This window comes from Pinus tabuliformis, chromosome 5_2 (assembly GCF_031772625.1).
Source record: "Pinus tabuliformis cultivar Carrire ecotype Pingquan chromosome 5_2, CPIR1, whole genome shotgun sequence".
In the NCBI taxonomy this organism is placed as follows: domain Eukaryota; kingdom Viridiplantae; phylum Streptophyta; class Pinopsida; order Pinales; family Pinaceae; genus Pinus; species Pinus tabuliformis.
Window position 1 is genome coordinate 551,556,512 of NC_142306.1, and position 20,550 is coordinate 551,577,061.

The window sequence follows — 20,550 nt, forward strand, 5'->3', positions numbered from 1 at the left end:
TCATTTTAAATGAGATTCAGGTTTGTCCTTTTTTTCCATGAAATATAGTTTGAAGCCCCAACCAATTTGTTTATTTCCTTGCAAAAAGAAATTTTGACAGATTCAAATGTGGACATAGATATACCTACTTTATAGGATGCTCCTTCTTCTTGCTTCTTTCTTGATGTTGGTGATGATATAGAGGATATAAAACTTCTCCTTGATGAAGATAGTTTTCTTCAAGAATGATCCTTGATCCCACAGAGGGTGAGATGACACTGCCTTTTGGTCTAGATTTATTTGGATGAATAGTCTTAAAAACACTTTAACATGAGTATATGTAGGGTTTTTTCCTTCTCCCTCTTGATGATGACCCTAATACTTCTTTTTATACTTCTTTGATCTAGGGTTATGATGCTTCCTTTGACTTCAAGATGATCTTCACTTTGATGCCTTCCTCAAGATTTGATCCTTGAGTGTCCCGTGATAAGATTCCCTTCCTTGACTTAGTCACCTTAGCTCTAAAACCATGTTGAGAAATCTAGGGCATAGTGATTATGTGATTTCTCTTCTATTAGTAACTGCTTGTGAGTGTTTTTTACTTCTTTAGATTTGAATCTTATTTTACTTAGGTTATTAGTGTTATTCTCCATCAAACATCTACCAATGCATTAACCATAAAGAGACAAGAGACACAAAATATATGCTATCATCTAGGGAGAAAACCTCTCACTCTTTGAGAGGAAAACACAAACAAATTCTTCTTCTTATAGAGATTCCAATTGATGAATACCAAGACCAAAACCATTGACCTATTTTCCACTCCAAGACCAAGCCACAAAGCTTCCTTTTCCTTCAAAGAAAGTCAAACTTCATCCTCCTTTATTTATTCCTTCCAAACCTCGACTTCCTCTTCTCTATTTCTGTTAGGCCCCTATACTACTAGTGTAACCCCTTATTGTTATTAGTATAACCCACTTATTATATTGATGTACCCATGTAGTGCCCATATTGTTACTATTATGCCACATAGAAGCCCACCATTGTTACTGTTGTGCCCTACAATATTATTGTTATGTAGGCTTTGATTGTATTGGGACCACTTAGACTCCTATATATAGAAAGGAGGTATTTTCAATTGTATCATCCAAGAATTGTTCATTTATGTAATGTAAAGGAGGTTGCCCCCTCGAAGAGGCTGAATTCTAAGGCGTGGATTTATCTTTTCTATCTTTTCTTGAGCTGGTTTCATAACATTTGGTATCAACGCTTTTTGAAGGAGAGGGGCATGTTAGGCCCCTATACTACTAATGTAACCCCTTATTGTTATTAGTATAACCCACTTATTATATTGATGTACCCATGTAGTGCCCATATTGTTACTATTATGCCACATAGAAGCCCACCATTGTTATTGTTATGCCCTACAATATTATTGTTATGTAGGCTTTGATTGTATTGGGACCACTTAGACTCCTATATATAGAAAGGAGGTATTTTCATTTGTATCATCCAAGAATTGTTCATTTATGTAATGTAAAGGAGGTTGCCCCCTCGAAGAGGCTGAATTCTAAGGCGTTGATCTTTCTTTTCTATCTTTTTGTGAGCTGGTTTCATAACATTTGGTATCAGAGCTTTGGATTCTAGGGTTTCGCTGCTCCAAACAGGTCATCGTGGAATTTTCGCTATAACTTTTTTTCTGTGACGTTTCAGAAGTCGAAAACAAAACCCATTTGAGAAGAATTGGCGTTGAACCTTGGGTCTGAATTTCAGATCTTTTCGCGCGATATTTTCGGAGATATGATCTGCGGAAGTTGGTCTTTTTGCAGACTCCTGAATTACACTCAAAACATGTGACCTGGGGAAAATCGTCATAACTTTCTTTCTGAGCATCGGATTGAAATTTCGTAAGAAGGTACAGAAAGAGGACGGACTGCAGTTTCTGTTTATATATTTTTCAGAGTCAAAGGTTGAAACAATGACACGTGGCACTTCATACAAGTTCTCTCTACTGAACTAGTCTATAATCAGGTCACTGCGGGAGATTGTGCATAACTTTTTCTTGGGGAATCCAATTTGGATCAGACTTGTGGCATTGGAAAGAGGACACAGAGGGCTACTATAGGTCACAACTTCAGAACTTAAAGATCCGAAAGTACAGAGTTACAGTCGTTTCAAGGTAGAGCTCCTAAAATCAAGAAAAAGCAAGATGAGGAAGTTTGATGGCAAGGATCCGGTAAATTGGATACTTCAGATGGAGCAATATTTTGATATACATGGTGTACAACTGTTACAAAAGGTATGTATTGCATCTTCATATTTAGAACCAGATCAATTTTTATGGTACAAAGGGCTTTGTTCTCGTAAAAAACTTGTTACGTGGTCAATTTTCACGGAGGAAATGATAGCATATTATGAGGATATAAAGAGCAACACCTTCTTTAGAGCAACACCACAACAATTGGAAAGAGTAAAAGGGCTTTGTGACATAATGGAAAGCAAAATTATGGAAACCAGGAAGCATACCCCTCACAACTATAAAGATGGAAGTGTTGTTTCTCCCAGCCTTCCACAACCTACAAGGGTTACACCACAACAATTGGAAGAAAAAAGAGAAAAAGGGCTTTGTTACAATTGTGATAGCAAATGCACTAAAGGTCATAGGTGTGATGAGAAGAAATTATTTTACATAGAATATGAAGAGGAGGAAGAAAATGATCAAGAAACATCAAAAGAAGAGGATATACGTCAGGACACCACCCCAGAGAAAGAAGAAATGAATCAGACCATATGTTGTAAAGCATTGGCAAAAATTACCACTCCTCAAACTCTCAAGATAGAAGCACATATCAAGAAGAAAAAGGTGCAAGAAGTGAAAGATCACATCGAGAAAGAAGAAATGAATCCAACCATATCTTGTAATTCAATGGATGAAATTACCACTCCTCAAACTATCAAGATAGAAGGACACATCAAGAAGAAAAATGTTCAAGAAGTGAAAGATCACATCGAGCATCAGGAAATGAATCCGACCATATCTTGTAAAGGACTGGAAGAAATTACCGCTCCTCAAAAGATAGAAGGACATATCAAGAATAAAAAGGTTCAAGTAGAGAAAGATCATATCGAGCATCAACAACAAGTTCTCCAACTTTTAAAGGATAACGCCACTTCGGTGCAAAATCAAATGAAACAACAGGTAGATCAACATCGTAGTGAAAAATGTTTTGATGTGAGTGATTGGGTATTTTTATTGCTACATCTCAAGCAAGCTATTTATGAGAAGGAAATGTTGGCAATACTACATGCACTTAAAAAATGGCGACCTTACCGAATGGGAAGATGCTTCAAGGATGAGGATGTGGAACCATTGTTTTGTGCTATTTATATTATCCAACCAAATTGGATAAACGAAGCAGCGGATGAATGGAAGAAGAACGAAGAAGTATGGCCACTTATTCAAAAGTTGCAAAAGATCCCAATTCAAGCAATATTGCCAGAAATTGAAGAGGAAGGAAAAATCATATTGGAACCTGGAGCAGTCACAGAAACAAGAACCCGACAACTACGAAATCGATCAATTTCAGAGTATCTCATCAAGTGGAAGAACTTACCCGCTGAATATTCCACATGGGAGGACAAGAATTTTATATAGAAGCATCAAGAACTACTCAAGCGTTGAGGACAACGCTTTTTGAAGGAGAGGGGCATGTTAGGCCCGTATACTACTAGTGTAACCCCTTATTGTTATTAGTACAACCCACTTATTATATTGATGTACCCATGTAGTGCCCATATTGTTACTATTATGCCACATAGAAGCCCACCATTGTTACTGTTGTGCCCTACAATATTATTGTTATGTAGGCTTTGATTGTATTGGGACCACTTAGACTCCTATATATAGAAAGGAGGTATTTTCAATTGTATCATCCAAGAATTGTTCATTTATGTAATGTAAAGGAGGTTGCCCCCTCGAAGAGGCTGAATTCTAAGGCGTGGATTTATCTTTTCTATCTTTTCTTGAGCTGGTTTCATAACAATTTCATATCTGCAACTTCTTGGGTTCCTTCAGAAATCCTAACATGTGTGAAGTGTCACCTTTGAGTCCTTGATACCCTTCACTTTAGGTGGAGATTGCTTGTTTGTCAACTCGGCTTGATGTCACCCTTGTTCTTCACCCAAAATACTTTCCTTATAGTGACTGATATTTCAGCCTTCTTCCTGCAATGGACAACAAAGATCTCTTACACATGTGGAGGTTAGTTGGCCCACAAAACAGTCCCAAATCAACACTTAGATACCTCAATTCTACTTCATTCTTCCTTGTTGGTAATTAGGCTCCCTTGATGACCCTCACACTTCAAATCTTAACCGAATTGTGTCTCTGAAATTATGTTTCCTAAACTTAGGTTGATCTACCTATTTATAGTGTTTTTCCTCTATAATTAGTCGACATGAAAGAGCTTGAGCCGACATGTCTCTTAGAGTAGGTTATTTACTCCATTTTGTAGTAGACATGAAGGAGTTGTTTGTGTTTGGCCTTGGATGGCTTACATACTAATTTAATGAATCATACACAATGTAACACACTCAAGAAGGGTCCTTCATAAATGACATAGACTCAATTTAACTTTTATGACTAGATGACAAATCCTAAGGCTCACATTGAGAGCCATCACTAAAATAAAATTCCTTGCTCATGAAACCCATGAGACAAGCATTACAATAACAATTTTATTTTTCTTATTTTCATCAATTACATAAAATCACAGTTACACATGTCATTATGAAGGCTGGACCTAGTTACTTTTCAATAGCTGGGCCTACTGAAAACACCACACCTGCAACTATATACCATCAGGTGGCTCCACCATGAGTGAGATCTTCATGTCAGCCAACAATGTTTCTTTCCCTATAACATTAAGCCTTTCAAGGATGAGGTATTATGTGATGTTACTCCCCTTGAATTTTGTGATGTTTTGTTATGCCAATCATACTTATGGAAGCCACATGTTGTATATGAGTCTAGAACTCATAGTGTTGATATTACTTTGGATGAACAAATATACAGGATATCAGATGTAGCCTTGCATACTGCGATTTCTTTGATATATGCTAAGTAATGCAATAACGTCATCTCCCAGATTGGGAAATTTGTATTCTTCCTGGTTCACCTTCATAGTAAGGAGAATATTGTGGTCACATCCATGACCTCCACATAGGGAATCGGGATCCTCCACATAGTAGAGGCAAGTGGATAAGGTCGTGGAAGAATACAAATACATATTCTCCTCACCCATTAGGGTACGTCTACATTGTCAGGTCATGCATTCAAATGATCTAACCTCCAACACACCTCTACCCAATGGGACAATCTACCACCACTCTCTTCTAGAAAACGAGGAAATCAAGCAACAGATCCAAGATTTGCTCGAAAAGGGGAATATCTAACCAAGTTCCTCACATAGGGGTTTCATGCAATGAACCTCTGACATTTCATGTGTGTTCGTGGCATACTAAACTATACCCTTAATTTGACTACATATTGGAAAATACCTCTAAAAGTCACATTATTTAACTCCCTACCAATACGAACCTAATAAACCTTCCCAATTTAAAAAACCCCTACTTTCACTAGATATTGTAGGTATCCTTTTTTCATTAACATTTTTTATACCCCTTTATATTTTTTCATTAAATTTGAATTCCATTTTTTATGCCTACCAATATAAAAACCCTTTACCCCATATATATCCCCCAATATATTATATCATTTTTTCCTTAATATATATCCCACAATATGAATGCATGTGGTGTTTTATTGCTCCCGCAGTGAAGCCCTCATGGTTCGTCACACTAAGAATCCCAATTGTACTCATGCAAAAGAAAGATGGGACATGACAAATAAGAATTGATTATCAGGCCCCAAAAAAAATCACTTTCAAGAACTTGTACCTGATTCCCTAGATTGATGACCTTCTTAAATAGATCAAGGGGAAAAAATATTTCAATAATGATGATTTAAAGTCCAACTACCACCAAGTTCTAATATAACCAACTAATGCGTGGAATATTGCTATCAAGTCCAAGGAGGTTATTTTTGAATGGTTGTTGATGTCTTTTGGTTTGACGAATGCCCTAGAAAATTTCATGACGTTGATGGACAATATCTTCCGACCTTTCACCAAATATTTTGTGGTCATACATCTATATGAATATTCACCTTCAACAAGAGTTGGGCAGAATACTTGCAAGATATTCAAAAATCCCTTTGCACTATGTGGCAACACAAGCTATTTTCTAACTTGGAAAAATGATCCTTTGGCATGAACAAGGTCAAATACCTAGGCTACATTATTGATGAGAAAGTTGTGGATGTGCTCCAGCCAAGATTTAATTCATTTGAGATTGGTTTCCCCTGATGACTCCAATAGAGCTTCACAACTTCTTTGGCCTCGCTAACTTCTACCGAAGATTCATGTTAGGGTTCTCTTATATCTCCTGGCCCTTAAGTCAAGTGACTAAGGGCAGAGAAAAAGCGAAGTGTAACAACCCTGGTGAAAAATTCCATGTACTAAAAGTTAATAAAGGCAAAAATAATAACCATGGTTGATGGGACACTTATTCCACGTTGTTGGGAAAAACATCCTAGTGGGTGTTCATTTGGTTTATTAATGGCTACAGAAATTGGCAAAGGAAATGGCTAAGGCTTTGGGAAGGAAAAATGGCATTTTTGGCACATTTATTTATGAAAATAATGGAAATTAGGAGAAAATTAAGGTGAAAGGGAACATGTTGCAAGTGAGGAGGAAATTGAAGGAAAATAATGGAAAATGAAGAAAATAGAGGCCTAATTGATAAAAAGGATTCTGAGGATAAGTTTGTAACCTTTTGTTAGTTTAGATTTGGGGCTCTCTCATTATTCTCTCTCTCTCTCTCACTCTTGGAAACTTAGAGTTTTATTGGAGCACTTGGCATTGGAGCAAGAAAGGAAAACGAAGGCAAGAAGAAGGAAGGAACAAGCAAGGAAGATCAGGATCAAGCAACTAAAACATGATTCTTTGCAAGTATTGATTTGCATGTGTGATTTCCTTGCTAGATTTGGCATGCATGGTATTGCATGTGGTTCTTTTATGCCATGCCATGGGATTTTCCAGGTTTGATAGTGTTTTCAACCTAGTCTTGCCATTTCTAGATAACCTTGATGAGATGGGTTCTCATACTTTGGTTGAGTTGGATTGCTGAATGAATTCGAGGCTGAGTGAGGTGGATATCCGAAATGACAAACACATGGCCTAATGGTCCCTGAACTAGACCGTGGATCACGGTAAAGCCACTGGCCTAGTAACCCCTGAGCCATAATGTGGGTTGTGGTAAAGCCAGGATTGTGTGCCTCGGTGGGCCTAGGAATCCTTGTCAGTGAATGGCGGGATATACAGTAAAGCCAAGAGGTGGATTTCTCTCCATTGGGCCTAGTAGTCCTGGGAAGGGATGTATGGTAAAGTGTCAAGAGTGGGTCTCGGTGTAGGGCCTAGTGATCCTTGGATCATACTATGGATTACGGTAAATCCTGAGAGACTAGGAGGCACTAAAATTCCTCACGATGTAGGCGAATAACTCCGGTAGCATTCATGCTTGTTTGGTTCTTTTTGGTTGGCTATGAGTCCCACATTCATGCTTGGAATATGGCACGAGGATGATTTTCTTAAGAGAGATTTGGCTTAGCCAATCTATGGTCAGGTGGAACATGGTAGTCCCATCCACAGTTGGTTTTTATATTCATTAATGAGAAATTAATTCCCTTGGTTTTTCATATATAAAGGTATTGGTTTATATATGGATTCTATGGCTAGTGTATTCATGGTATTTTTGTTATTATGTTGCTGGTTATGAGCATGTATTCTGACAGTGATGATGTATGGCTCTCCTCATGTTTCTATTTGTAAATGAATAAACAATGTGTCTATGACCTAATAGATGATAATGCAACAAATGATATAAGGGAACAATGCTTCACAACGGTTCTCAGATAAGTATGAGACCCTTATACTTAAATATGTTGATTACACCTATAGATTACATATTTGTGATATGTTTGATGAAATGCCTATCATGGCTAGTAGGGCTTTGATTAAGAGTTTGTTCAAGTATTTGCATTTGCATCATTGTATCCTTTTTATCTTTCTATTCTGAATGTGTCATTCAATTCTGGGTAGTGACCTAGGGTTTGGTCTTGGAAAAGTGGCTCAAATCCCGAGGACGTTAGCACAACACTGAGAAAAATAGCCCTTGTATGCTAGCATGCCTTGTCATGAGAGCGTCCAGAGCCTCCTAGACACTGTCAGGCCCATTTCGTGGGAGAGTCCAGAGGTTAAGTGGTCAAAAACCTCACTGGGACCCAAGGGCTAGCTACCTGAGTGGTTGGGATGGTTCTTGGGAGTCCTGTAGCTAATATGGAAGGTCTGTATGTTGTGTTTCTATCAATTCCACTTCCTTAAGGTCACATAGGAGGTTGAATCCAATCATAGTAGCCTCTCATCACATGTTTACCCCAGTTGTCTGGTTACTTGGGTAGATGTAGGAGGAGGGTGTTACACAAAGTTTTTTTGGTATGAGTCACAACATAAGGCATTTGATGAACTAAAACATCACCTTTGCTTTGCTCTAGTCCTCACATTTCCAAACCTGCAACATTTGTTTGAGATTGAGACAAATGCCTCTAACTATGCTATTGGTGTATTCCTCATTCAATAAGAACATCTGGTGGCCTATCATGGTGAAACACTCTCTGATACTATCTGGAGATACCACACCTATAATAAGGATATTTATTCCATCGTGCAAGCTTGTTGAAAATGGAAATATTATATTATGGGGAAGGAGACAATCGTCCACATAGATCACAAGCCTCTTTCATTTATGTAGACATAAGGGAAGTTACAAAAATACCGCCATCATAAATGGTTCACATACCTACAACAATTCCATCTGAACATCAAATATAAGAAGGGTAACACCAATAATGTCGTAAAATACCTTGGTCAACCCTCGGTTGTGCCACTTACCACATTTTTGAGACATTTGGATGGACATAGTTATACAATAATGTCTCAAAATTTGTTGCCACACACTAGATGTTGACGGCAGGAAAGCAAGTTCCAATCTTCCATCTCCAAGATTCATTGTTGTGCTACCTGAGACACATTTTTGTTCTTTCAAGAAAACATGTTGTGTTAATCTATGAGGCACATTATAGTCAGGTAGTAGGGCACTTTGGTGTGGAGAAGATAGTGGCATTACTAAAAAAATATTTTTATTAGCCAACATTTTAACAGAAGGTTGGAAAGTATATCAAGTCTTGCACCACCTGTGCCATTGCAAGCTAGCCATTAAGAAGTAAGGTTTGTACACCCCTCTGTCTACTCCTAACCATAATTGGGAATTCATCTCAGTTGACTATATGTCTATCCTTCATTCTAACAAGTGTGGTAATGATTGTGTGTTTGTGGTCGTTGATAGATTTTCTAACATGGCCATTTTGACTACCTGCAAGAAGAGTATCATAGTAGAAGACATTGCCAAGCTCTTCTTCAAACAAGCGTGTGTAAATTTTTGGATCCCACAGGACATCATATTAGATTGGGATAGAAGGTTCCTAAGTGCATTCTATTTGATCCTTTGGTCATCGTTGGACACCAAGCTCACCAAATCAACTGCTTTCCACCCATAGACTCATGACCAAACAAAGGTCATCAATAGGATGATCATGCACATTTTGTGCACATGTAATTGCAACCATCTATGAACATGGGATGAGAGAATCCCTTATGTTCAAAAAAACTACAATAGAACTATCCAAATCCTTACTGGTGACAACGCCTTTTAGGTGGGCCTAGGATTTCAACCATTGGGTCCCATTGATGTCGCACTACCCCTTGCAACTACACAAGAAAAATATACACATGCTCAATCTAAAACTGACAAAGCTACAAGGTTTATTGAATGAATTCAACACATCCACCAAAAGATATATGGTATCTTGCAAAAATCCAATGGTAAGTGCAAACAACACCATGATTAGCATTGGGTGCCACACACGTTTCCAGTGGGAGACAATGTTTGGTTGCATTTGTAGAATGAACGTCTTGCAAGGGACCATTGGAAGATTCAACCACTCTATTATGGACCTTAAACCATCACTAAGATTGTGGGTGACAATTATTTTAAGCTAAGTATATCCCCCTTCCTTGGCCTACACCCAGTGTTTAATGTGGACCACCTTTGGCCATACTTACCACCTTTGTTAGACACATCATAAATTGTATAGTAGTTGACATCGGTAGAGCTCATCCTATATTGCATTTAATAGGTTGTAATTGATCATGATACATAGATTAATATCACTTGCCAATAGATGATCTAGTTGTGTCGGGTTGTCTAAGTAGGCCAACTCCTACACCAAGGCAAGTAGCTCACTAGGAGCCAAGTTCAATAGAAGTTTCCCCATCTCATGGAGATGCTCAACACAATGGAGAGCATTGCTTCCTAAGGGTACCCGACTGATCCAGGTGGATATCGCCCACCTATTCCACTGACTCATAACATAATTTTCTATTTTGGAAACGTTTCTACAATTTTTAGGTCTTGAACTTCTAGATCCATTTTGAGGCCCTAAACAACATTTTTTAGGGAAACAGGTTAATAGTAATCGTAGAATTTTTCGGCAGTTAGAAAATGTACTTATTGGATATAAATTTCCAAGGGGCTATCATGCATTCCAAATGGATATCATATGCCAAAGTTACGACCTAGAGAAGTTGACATTCCAACTTACCCTATTGAGGTCCACAAGCCTTTGGCACTTCATCTCTTAGGGTTAGGTTTTTTGATGTTTAGGGTTTCTCATTGCTTCTTTATGATAAAAAGGCCTCTGAAGCTCATTGTAACATAGCTCAACAAAGGAATGTAGTGGTCACATATCTTCTTAGAGATAAACTATCACCAGTCATGCTAGTTCATTTTCATTCCACATTTGTGCAGTTTTAGTATTTTCCATTTATTAATAGAAGTCTAGTTTCATTGTATCTCCATGTTTTGGTTATAAATTTGTATATCATTTCGTTCCCTTCATAAATTCGAATCAAAAAGTAACATATAAAATATAACACATAATACAAATGGTAAAAATAGATGTTTATAAGTGATATATATAAAATATAATGGTAACAAATAGATTATATTATATAATAGTAATAGAAATAAAAATATGATTAATTAACTATGAAAGAGTACTATTAGAGGGTGGAAGTTGACACATGTAGAAAGATATAACTAATGATAATATAAAGTAGGAGGTTAGTGATAGGAGAATAGTACATAAAGTGGGTGCATAGGGAAAACATAAAGACAAACACACACACACATAGAGAGAGAGAGAGAGAGAGAGAGTATGGTGGCATTTGTAAAATGATGTGTAATTGTAGCATAAACAAAAGTTAGAGAGATAGTTTGGTGATATTAAAGGGGTTGTATAAAGTATATAAGGATTAAAAGTATTAGGATGATTAGAATAGGGATGTAGGTAGTGGGGTATCACATACACATTCTAGAAAGAAACATCAATGGTGGGAAAGTCCTATCAAATTTCTCTTGATAGAGAGCCTAGATACAACTAAGCGATGCACTTAGTGTCATGTGTGGTGGTTTGAGGCCTTTTCCATGGACATAGAGATCAATAAGCATCATTCAAGGCCTTAGGCCTAGATCTCATCCCCCAACTAATGTCGAGGGTTTGACATCAATCCATGGCAGGTAATTCCTCCTAATGACAATCTCATTCTAGAAAGATTCCAAAGTTTCTTTACATAGGTCTCATGTGGTTGTTTGAGACCTATTTAAATGCCATCAAACTAGAGAAGCATCATTCAAAACGTAGGCCCTTGGTTTCATCTCTTGATATTATGAAAGCTTCCTTATCTATTTCCGATGTGCAATACCTCCTATCATTGCTCATGTATTTCCAGTTGAAGTTAAAAGATCCCTTAAAGTAGTCATGTGTGGTGGTTTGAGACCTCTTTCATGGATATCAAACCCATAAAGCATCATTGAAGGCCCAACTTCAATGATTTCATGGCCTTAATATGTGTTTATGGGGCACAATACCTCCTAACAACACTCATATTTTAAATCAAAGTCCAAATATACCCTAATAAGGTCATGTGTGGTATTTTGGGGCCTCATGCATGGTTCTCAAGCCCAAGGAACATTATTGAGGACCTTAGGCTCTTCATTTCATCCCTTGACCGATGTCAAGTCCTAAAAATCAATCTATGGTAGAAAAGTCCTATCAATATCTAAATGAGATGTCTTTATAAACTAAGTGATGCACTTATATTCATTTATGGTGGATTTAATATTCATACATGGCCCTTGATCTCAATGGTATTTAACTAAGGCCATAGACCCTTGATTTCATTCCCTCCACCAAAATCAAGGCCTTGAGATCAATCCATTGTGGGAAATTTCTCCTAAAGATGATCAAATTCTCAATGGAAGTAAAAATATTCCCTAATTAGTTAATTTTGGTGGTTTGAAACCTCTTCCATGACCATAGAAGTGAAAAATTATTATTTAGGGCCCTAGGCCCTTGATTTCATCCCTTAACATTATGAAGGAATCAATACCTATTTGTGGCATGCATTTCCTCCTAATGGTACTTATACATTTTAATTTATGTCCAAACATCCCCTATATAAGTCATGTATGGTGGTTTGAGGCCTTGTTCATGGCCATTGAGCTAGAGAAACCTCATTTAGGTACTAAGTCAATTTTTTTCATTCTTTGTCCATTGTCAAGGTGTAGTGATTGGTGGTATGGTGCATCATACCTCTCAGCAATAATCATTTTCTTCATGGGAGACTAAAAATCCCCTATAGTGATCATATGTGTTAGTTTTATGCCTAGCTAATGGATTTCAATTTCTTTAAGGCCCTTAATTTTTTCCACCAACCATTGTCTTCACCTTAGGACATGCTTTTGGTGCATAATATCTCTTGATAGCACTCATGTTCCATACAAAAAATAAAGATCCCCTACACAGATGTTTATGGTTCATATTACTTCCTAACCACACTCATAGTCTTAGTCAAAGTCCAAGGATCACTACATAGGTTACAAGTGGTAAGAGGCTTATTCTATGACTATCAATATTAAGAAGCATCATTCAAGGCCCAAGGCCCTTGATTTCATCCCTTGAATTATGAGGGCATCTATGCATGCCTATGGTCTATAATACCTCCTACTAATGCTCATGTAATTTGAGTAAGGGTCCAAAGATCCCCTAAAATGATATTGTGTGGCATGACTTGATGCCTTATTCATAAACATTAATCATATGAAGTTTCATTGAAGGCCTAAGGCCCTTGAATTCATCCCTCGACCATTATCATGTCTCTAATATATGTTTGTGATGCACAATAACTCCAGTGCTCACACCCAAAATGAGATACCAAAGTTCCTATGTAGAACTCATGTTTGGTTGTTTGATGCCTCATCCATGGCCCTTTAGCTTGAGGAGCATTATTCAAATCATTAGGCCCTTGATTTCACCCCCTAACCAATCTCATGGCCCTAATATGTGACTATGGTGTGGAATACCTCCTAACGACGCTCATATTCCCATGTAGAGATGAAAGATACCTTACATAAATTATGGTGGTGGTTAGATTCCTTGTACATGTGTGTCAAACATTAGAGAATTATTTCAAATCCAAATTTAATTATTTTCATCCCCCAACTATTGTCAAGGATATCAGGTTAGTCCATGGTGTGCAATACCTCATGTACACACTCATAGTCTTAGTCATAATGCAAAGGTCCACTACATAATTATGAGTGGTAGTTGGAGGCTTCCTCCATGGTCATTGACCTTGAGAACCATCATTCAAGATCTAAGGCCCTTTATTTCATCGATTAGTATTGTGAATGCATTGACATTTAAATATGGTGTGCAATACCACCTACTAGTCCTTGTGTAGTTTTATTTGTAAGCTAAAGATCCTTTCTAATGGTCATGTGTGGTGGTTTGAGGCCATGTTCATGAATGTTGAGCTTTTGAAGCCACATCCAAGGCCTCATACACTTGATTTCATCTCCTCACAACTATCATGGTCATGATACATGTCTTTGGTGCACAAGACCTCTTTATGGCACTCATATTCTCAATGGGAGTCCAACGATCCCTTGTAGAGGACATGTTTGGTAGGTTGATGCCTCGTCCATGGTCCTCAAGACAAAGAAGAATTTTTAGGTCCTTAGGCCCTTGAGTTCATCCCCTAACCAATGTCACGACCTTGATACATGCCTATGATATATAATACCTCCTAACAATGCTCATATTCTCACATAGAGATGAGAGATTTCCTACAAACTTTATAGTGATAGATAGATGTCTCATTTATTTTTATCGAACATGTATGGAATCTTTCGTCCTAAGTCATATATTGTATCAACAAAGCTCATGGTCTTAATAACAATACTCATATATTCTTCTTTAAGTTTATTAATGGCATATGTTAAGACATAATATATTTCAATGCTTTCATCTTACAAGGTAGCATGTTAGTCATGAGTAATAGTTTTTATGTCTTTTAAATTATGAATAAGATTAGTCTCCATAGTTGGTAAGGATAAGATGACATAGAAAGAATTCATTGAAGAATTGAGTGGGTTTTGTTGTCAAACACAATGCATATGCATTATTGTTCTATGAAAATACTTAATTTTTTTTGTGAAGACCAAAATACCTATGTCGATTATTTCACACTAGAAATACAATGCATATGTGTTATTTTGTAATTGTGTTCTATAATCCTAAACACAAACACAACCCCAATATCATACTCCACATTCCTAACCACTAAAACTCAAGTGCACTACAATATTGGTAACAAGGACATGTTTCAAACATCTATGCCATGACCCAAAATAGTGAACTCAACTTTGCACATAATCCCCCCTACAAATGGTCTAATCTAAGTCCAAGTATTTGAGCTCAACTAATAAGTAATGTTTAACATGACATTCATCATTATTGTGCCATGGGATTTTATGGGTGTCTCTGGTTTCTTGTATTATTTTCAACCAAAACTCAATGTGGGTTTTGTTTTAATCTGATTGTGATAAGTTCTCAATTTGATTATAGGATAGTCGAAATTTCATTGAAATTTTCAAATGGTAAATCAATTAATGCAGCACGATTCCATCTTATCCAAAACTTGAGATCGCGAAACAGAGCGACATTCATTACCCAGCCGGAAATCGTGCCTATCGAAATTCATCGGCCAATGGGGTCATGCAAGCGTGACCAAGTCAACTGACAAACAATCAATAAAGAGTCCGCCACCCGAGAGCAAAGTCTGTACGAAAACTATGCCACGTCCGCTATTATTTCGGTCAGTGCACGGCACGCAGTTCAAAAACAACTCCACGTTGTCTTTCGCCATGTATTTGTTTCGACCCGCCACGTTGCCAAAACCCTCGCCGGATTGTATCCTTGTTGTCACGGGAAGAATCAGAATCTCCTGCTTACGTCGCCAGAGATTGTCTTCGGAGCCACGCATTTCGTTACGATCACACTTTTGCTGCCCGGACACGCCCGTTATACGATGCATAGCGGCAGGCGATTCAATTGGGTTGAGAAAGTCGAGGCGGCGGATGAGAAAAATGGATGGACTGGCACCCTGACAAAATTAACCTCGCGCTTTAGTCATAACTAAAGCAGTAACCAGAACCGATGGGACTATAAAGCTCCAAACGCCCCAGCTTTTGCTCTCAGTGGCCTCTGTGAAGATACTGTATTTTCCGTCTGTTCACGTTCCAAATTTGTGCTTTTCAGTCTGTTATTTTCCACGGTTCTTGCTTAGATTTTTGTTCGTTTGTGCTTCCGTAGCAATGGCGATGGGAGATATGATTCGTACCGTGCTCGGCATTATCGGTATTGATAATAAATAATAACAAGAACAATGAAAGAATAATGCCGTTCCCCATCCATGCATTTTATTTACCCTAGGGTTTGTTTTTCGAGATTTCAGTCAAGAATCGCGTAAGATTATGGAAAATGCGCGCGGTGAATCTCGTTTTGCGCATTCCACAATGATTATTCGTTTTGGATGTTGTTTGAATTTAAATTTGAGGTCAGGTCTTTGACAACGGCCGTATCTTTGCAGGTAACATTATTTCGCTATGCCTCTTCTTGTCCCCGGCGTAAGTTTCCCTCGTCTTTCGTTTCTTTTTCTGTGAAGAGTCAAGCTTCGTCCGTTTGGATTTTTACGGAATAGTAATTTTGTTTCGCGTAAACAATTTCTCTCTCGGTGAAGTACTGTATAATAATTTTGGATTCAGGCTCAGTTCCTTTGTATTTCACAGAACATTTGATGCTTCCGTATATAATATATTTTCTGTGAAAAGATGCAATATTTTTAAATTCCAGCGTCTTCAATTTGGATTTTGCGGAAAGATTGAATTTTTCACTATCATTTTCTCTTTTCGCTTAAAATTATTTTAGTTTTCGCTGAAATAAGCTTCGTCAGCTTGGATTCTATCGAATGTTTCAAATTCTATGGAATCAAGTTTCTTCCATTTGCATTTTATGGAATGTTTAAGGTTTTCGTCATTATTTTCTCTATTCGCGTTGAAATAATGCAATATTTTAAGCTCAAGAATCGTCTGTTTGGAATGTTTAAAGTTTCCATCATCATTTATTGACATAATGTCCTAAATATTTGTGATCGTTTTCCTTTTACGTGTAAATAATTTATTTTTCTGTGAAATATTTCCATATTTTTGGATTCAAGCTTCGGCCTTTAAATTTGAAGGAAAGTCTGAAGATCATTTTAATTTTTTTGCGTAAATCATTTGTTTTTAGGTGAAATATTGCAATTTTTTTGGATTAAAGCTTTTCGCCCCTTCGGATTTTACGGAATATTTAAAGTTCCGTCATCATTTTCCCTTTTCGGATAAATTATTGTTGTTTTCGGATTCAAACTTCATCCGATTGGATTGACGAAATGTTTGAATTTATTGTCGTTGTTTTATTTTCACCTAAATTCCAATGAGTTATACTTGGAAATCGAGGTTAGTCAGTGTAGATTGACGGAATGTTTGAATTTTTTGTTTGCAGGGCGACCTTTTACAATATTTGGAAATGGAAATCCACACGCAAGTACTCAGGCATCCCGTACGTCGCAACGCTGCTCAATTGCATGCTCTGGGTGTTCTACGGCATTCCTATCGTGCATCCCAACAGTATTCTGGTGGTGACAATCAACGGAACCGGAGTCTTTCTGGAGGTCATTTACGTCACGATGTTCGTCATTTACTGTAGTAAAGACAGCAGGGTAAGCACGACTCTGTCATTCCCACCGTGTATTTTTTTAACGGGAACTCATCAATCTTTCAATTGATCTCCTTCGCTAATTGCAGCCCAGGGTGTTGAAAATGCTGGCTGTAGCGGCGGTGTTCTTCGCCGCGGTAGTGGTGCTCACGCTGACGTTGGCGCACACGCACGAGAAGCGGTCATTAATTGTTGGACTTCTTTGCGTGGTGTTCGGCACCTGTATGTATGCGGCCCCGTTGGCTGCGATTGTAAGTATCAGTCTCCGTCCTCTCACAGATGCTGAGCTTAAAGATCGATACTTTTGACACTTGACGTCCTTTGCACCGTGTCCAAATAGCGAAATAGTGCCTTATGGCGTGTTTGTCGTTTGTTTAGCCTATGCAATGGTGTAAAAATATTGTTCTTACCCATATGTTGTTGGTCTTGGTTCGAATCCTGCGGAGTGCTGCGTCTTTTCGCAAAAATAATTCACTGCTTTCGCCCGTTTTTTGGCGGCAGAGTCATGCTTTCAGTATCGGCAAATTTTGTTCTTACCCATTTGTTGTTGGTTTCTGGTTCGAATCCTGCGGAGTGCTCTGTCTTTTCGCAAAATTAATTCACTGCTTTCGCCCGTTTTTTTGGGCGGCAGAGTCATGTTTTCAGTACCGGCCAATTGTTATTTGGAATTCAGTTAAAATTAACGTTGTGCCGTTAAAGTAAGTTAATTTATTGATTGCTGTCTGGGCAGAGGAACGTCGTGAGGACCAAAAGTGTGAAGTACATGCCATTTTCCCTCTCTCTTGCTTCCTTCGCTAACGGAGCTATCTGGATGGCCTACGCATGCATACATTTTGACATCTTTATCACTGTAATTATGTGTAACCTTGAGTGGCTAATTATATTGTTATGTCAAAGTTAACTTCTCTTATCTCAACTAACTGATGTGATATAGTGTTATGTTAAGCTAAGCTTATGCCAAAGTTTAAAATGTGCAGATTCCTAATGGGCTCGGAGCCTTTCTGGGCGCCCTGCAGTTGATACTGTACGGAATATATTACAAAACAACAGTATGGGGAGACGACGAGGAAGTGGACAAGGTCGAAGGTCCTGCATGAACTCAACTCAAGGGGGCAATACGAGCTAGCAACAGCAGAAGGTTTATTAGGTTGCTGACTTGAAGGATTTTCCCTGTGTAAAATTGCTCGCTTCCAACTCTTTGGTAGGTAGATATTGCGGCAACTGAGTGCCTGAAAAATATGGCGTCTCTCTTGTTATCGTTCATTTTGAATTGGCAAAGGTATTACATTAATGGATATCTAAGATTTCAAAATATTAATTTCCTAGTTTAAATTCTACACCCTTCCTCCTCCTAAACACCCTTACACAAACTTCGAGAAGAACTTTCTGTACTTCGTTAAAATTCAACCAAGGCCGACACTAAAAGGTTGATTAGATATTACACGGCACTTTTTCATCGCTGATTTGAGCGTACTATCTGGATGTTCATATACGAATCAACCCACATGATTAGATCTCATCACACTTAAAGAAGAGGAAACTAAAAGTCGTCAATCTTGCATCATTTAGGATAAAGGATTAATCTGAAGTTTTCTTGCTAATGATATGAAGTGATTTGGGAAGTAAATTTTTTTTTTTAATCCACCGTTTCAGGGCCGAATAAACTTTCTGGTAAAAAAAAATACTTTTGTGAGTGGAATTTTTTTAATTAAAGAAATTTACTTAACAATAAAAACCATCAAAAACATATTTAAAAAAAAATTATGAACAAAAACTTAAAAAAAATTATGAACAAAAATTTCAAAGTAAAGTAAATTAAAGGAAAGTAATATGTAATATAGTTCATAGAACACATATTATTTTACTTCTATTAAACATTGATATTACAAATAATAGAAAAATCAGTATTAACTTAACACTAATATTATTTTATTTTTATTAAATATTATTAAAAAAACAGCTAATGTGAGTTTTGATAGGTTAGCTAGGTTTGAGTAATTGTATTAAAGGGTATCTAAGCAGAGTGATTAAATTTTTGGAGAGTTTTAAATTAATGAGCTTTACACCAAATAGTACCTTAATAGAACACCTTTTCTCAAACTAATAAGATTTACACAACATAGTATTTTACCAAAGCACTAAATATTAATATTTTAAATAATATAAAAATTATTATTTTTAACCAATAAAAAAATTTGTTATTAACTCAGCAATCCACTTAACAAACAAAAAAAACACTATATAAATTTAAATTAAAGACTATTTTAACTCACGGACTAAATATTAATATTAAAAATAATATAAAAATGATTATTTTTAACCAATAAAAAAATTGTTATTAACTCAACACTCCACTTAACAAACAAAAAAACAATAAATAAATTTAAGTTAAAGATGATTTTAACTTTTAGTTATAACTTATTTCTTTTCTATCATAGTGATTGTTTTACATTTAAAAAAGTTTGTAGCTTAAAGAGGCTATTATTTTGCAGGGAAAACAATGGAAATTTTGATAAGATTTTGAAAAAATCTAATAATTTTTTTAGAAATTTAGATTACAACCCTCAAGATTTTGAGTATCTGAGAAATTATTGATAGTACTGAATCTGAGAAATTATTGATAGTACTGAATCTATTTCTATTATCAAAAAATTAAATCAAACACTCACAAAAATATATTTCTTGAATCTTTTTTACTGCATTCGTGCAGCACCGTCCAAATGAAATTGTGAACTTGGTAAACAACGGAAAAAAAAAAATCGTTGTGACTTTACTTGTTTGATAGACTACGTAAGTTTTATGACTCTACAATATGCAAATCAGTGTATGATATAGAATAAAAGGGTTTATGAAAATTGGATGTCACATCAGTATAAAATAAAAGGGTTTGATGAAAATTGGATGTCACATCAGCCTTCGAGGAGATCCATAGTAAAATAAAGTCATAAGTAAAATTATGAAATATGTTTAATAATTTTTTTTTGGTCAAGTAAGAGTGGAGCCTTCAATTAACCGAAAAAAAGATTACATATGGTACAAATCTTTACAAGTGTAAAGACCAACAAAAGATAGACCCATTGATGATTAATAGTCAACAGGGTCAACAAAGCCCAAAACCTTACACATAAACCTTCGACCATTTTACAACCCAATAGCCATTCGATAAGAACCCTAAT

General features: G+C 36.8%; 1 protein-coding gene across 1 annotated transcript; it reads left to right on the forward strand.

Annotated features, from left to right (window-relative positions):
* The first annotated feature begins 15,933 nt into the window (after positions 1–15,933).
* LOC149160132 (bidirectional sugar transporter SWEET4-like) lies at positions 15,934–18,542 on the forward strand. Its single transcript, XM_089434517.1, has 6 exons — positions 15,934–15,976; positions 16,176–16,245; positions 17,162–17,378; positions 17,464–17,625; positions 18,105–18,224; positions 18,352–18,542. The coding sequence occupies exons 1-6, from the start codon at positions 15,934–15,936 to the stop codon at positions 18,469–18,471; spliced, it is 732 nt and encodes a 243-aa protein (XP_089290643.1). The 3' UTR covers positions 18,472–18,542.
* The last annotated feature ends 2,008 nt before the right edge of the window (positions 18,543–20,550 follow it).

Coding starts and splice junctions, on each gene's coding strand:
- LOC149160132 (XM_089434517.1), top strand. CDS start 15,934: ATGGCGATGGGAGATATGATTCGTACCGTGCTCGGCATTATCG. Junction 16,246..17,161: donor TGCCTCTTCTTGTCCCCGGC/GTAAGTTTCCCT, acceptor TTTTGTTTGCAG/GGCGACCTTTTACAATATTT. Junction 18,225..18,351: donor ATTTTGACATCTTTATCACT/GTAATTATGTGT, acceptor TAAAATGTGCAG/ATTCCTAATGGGCTCGGAGC.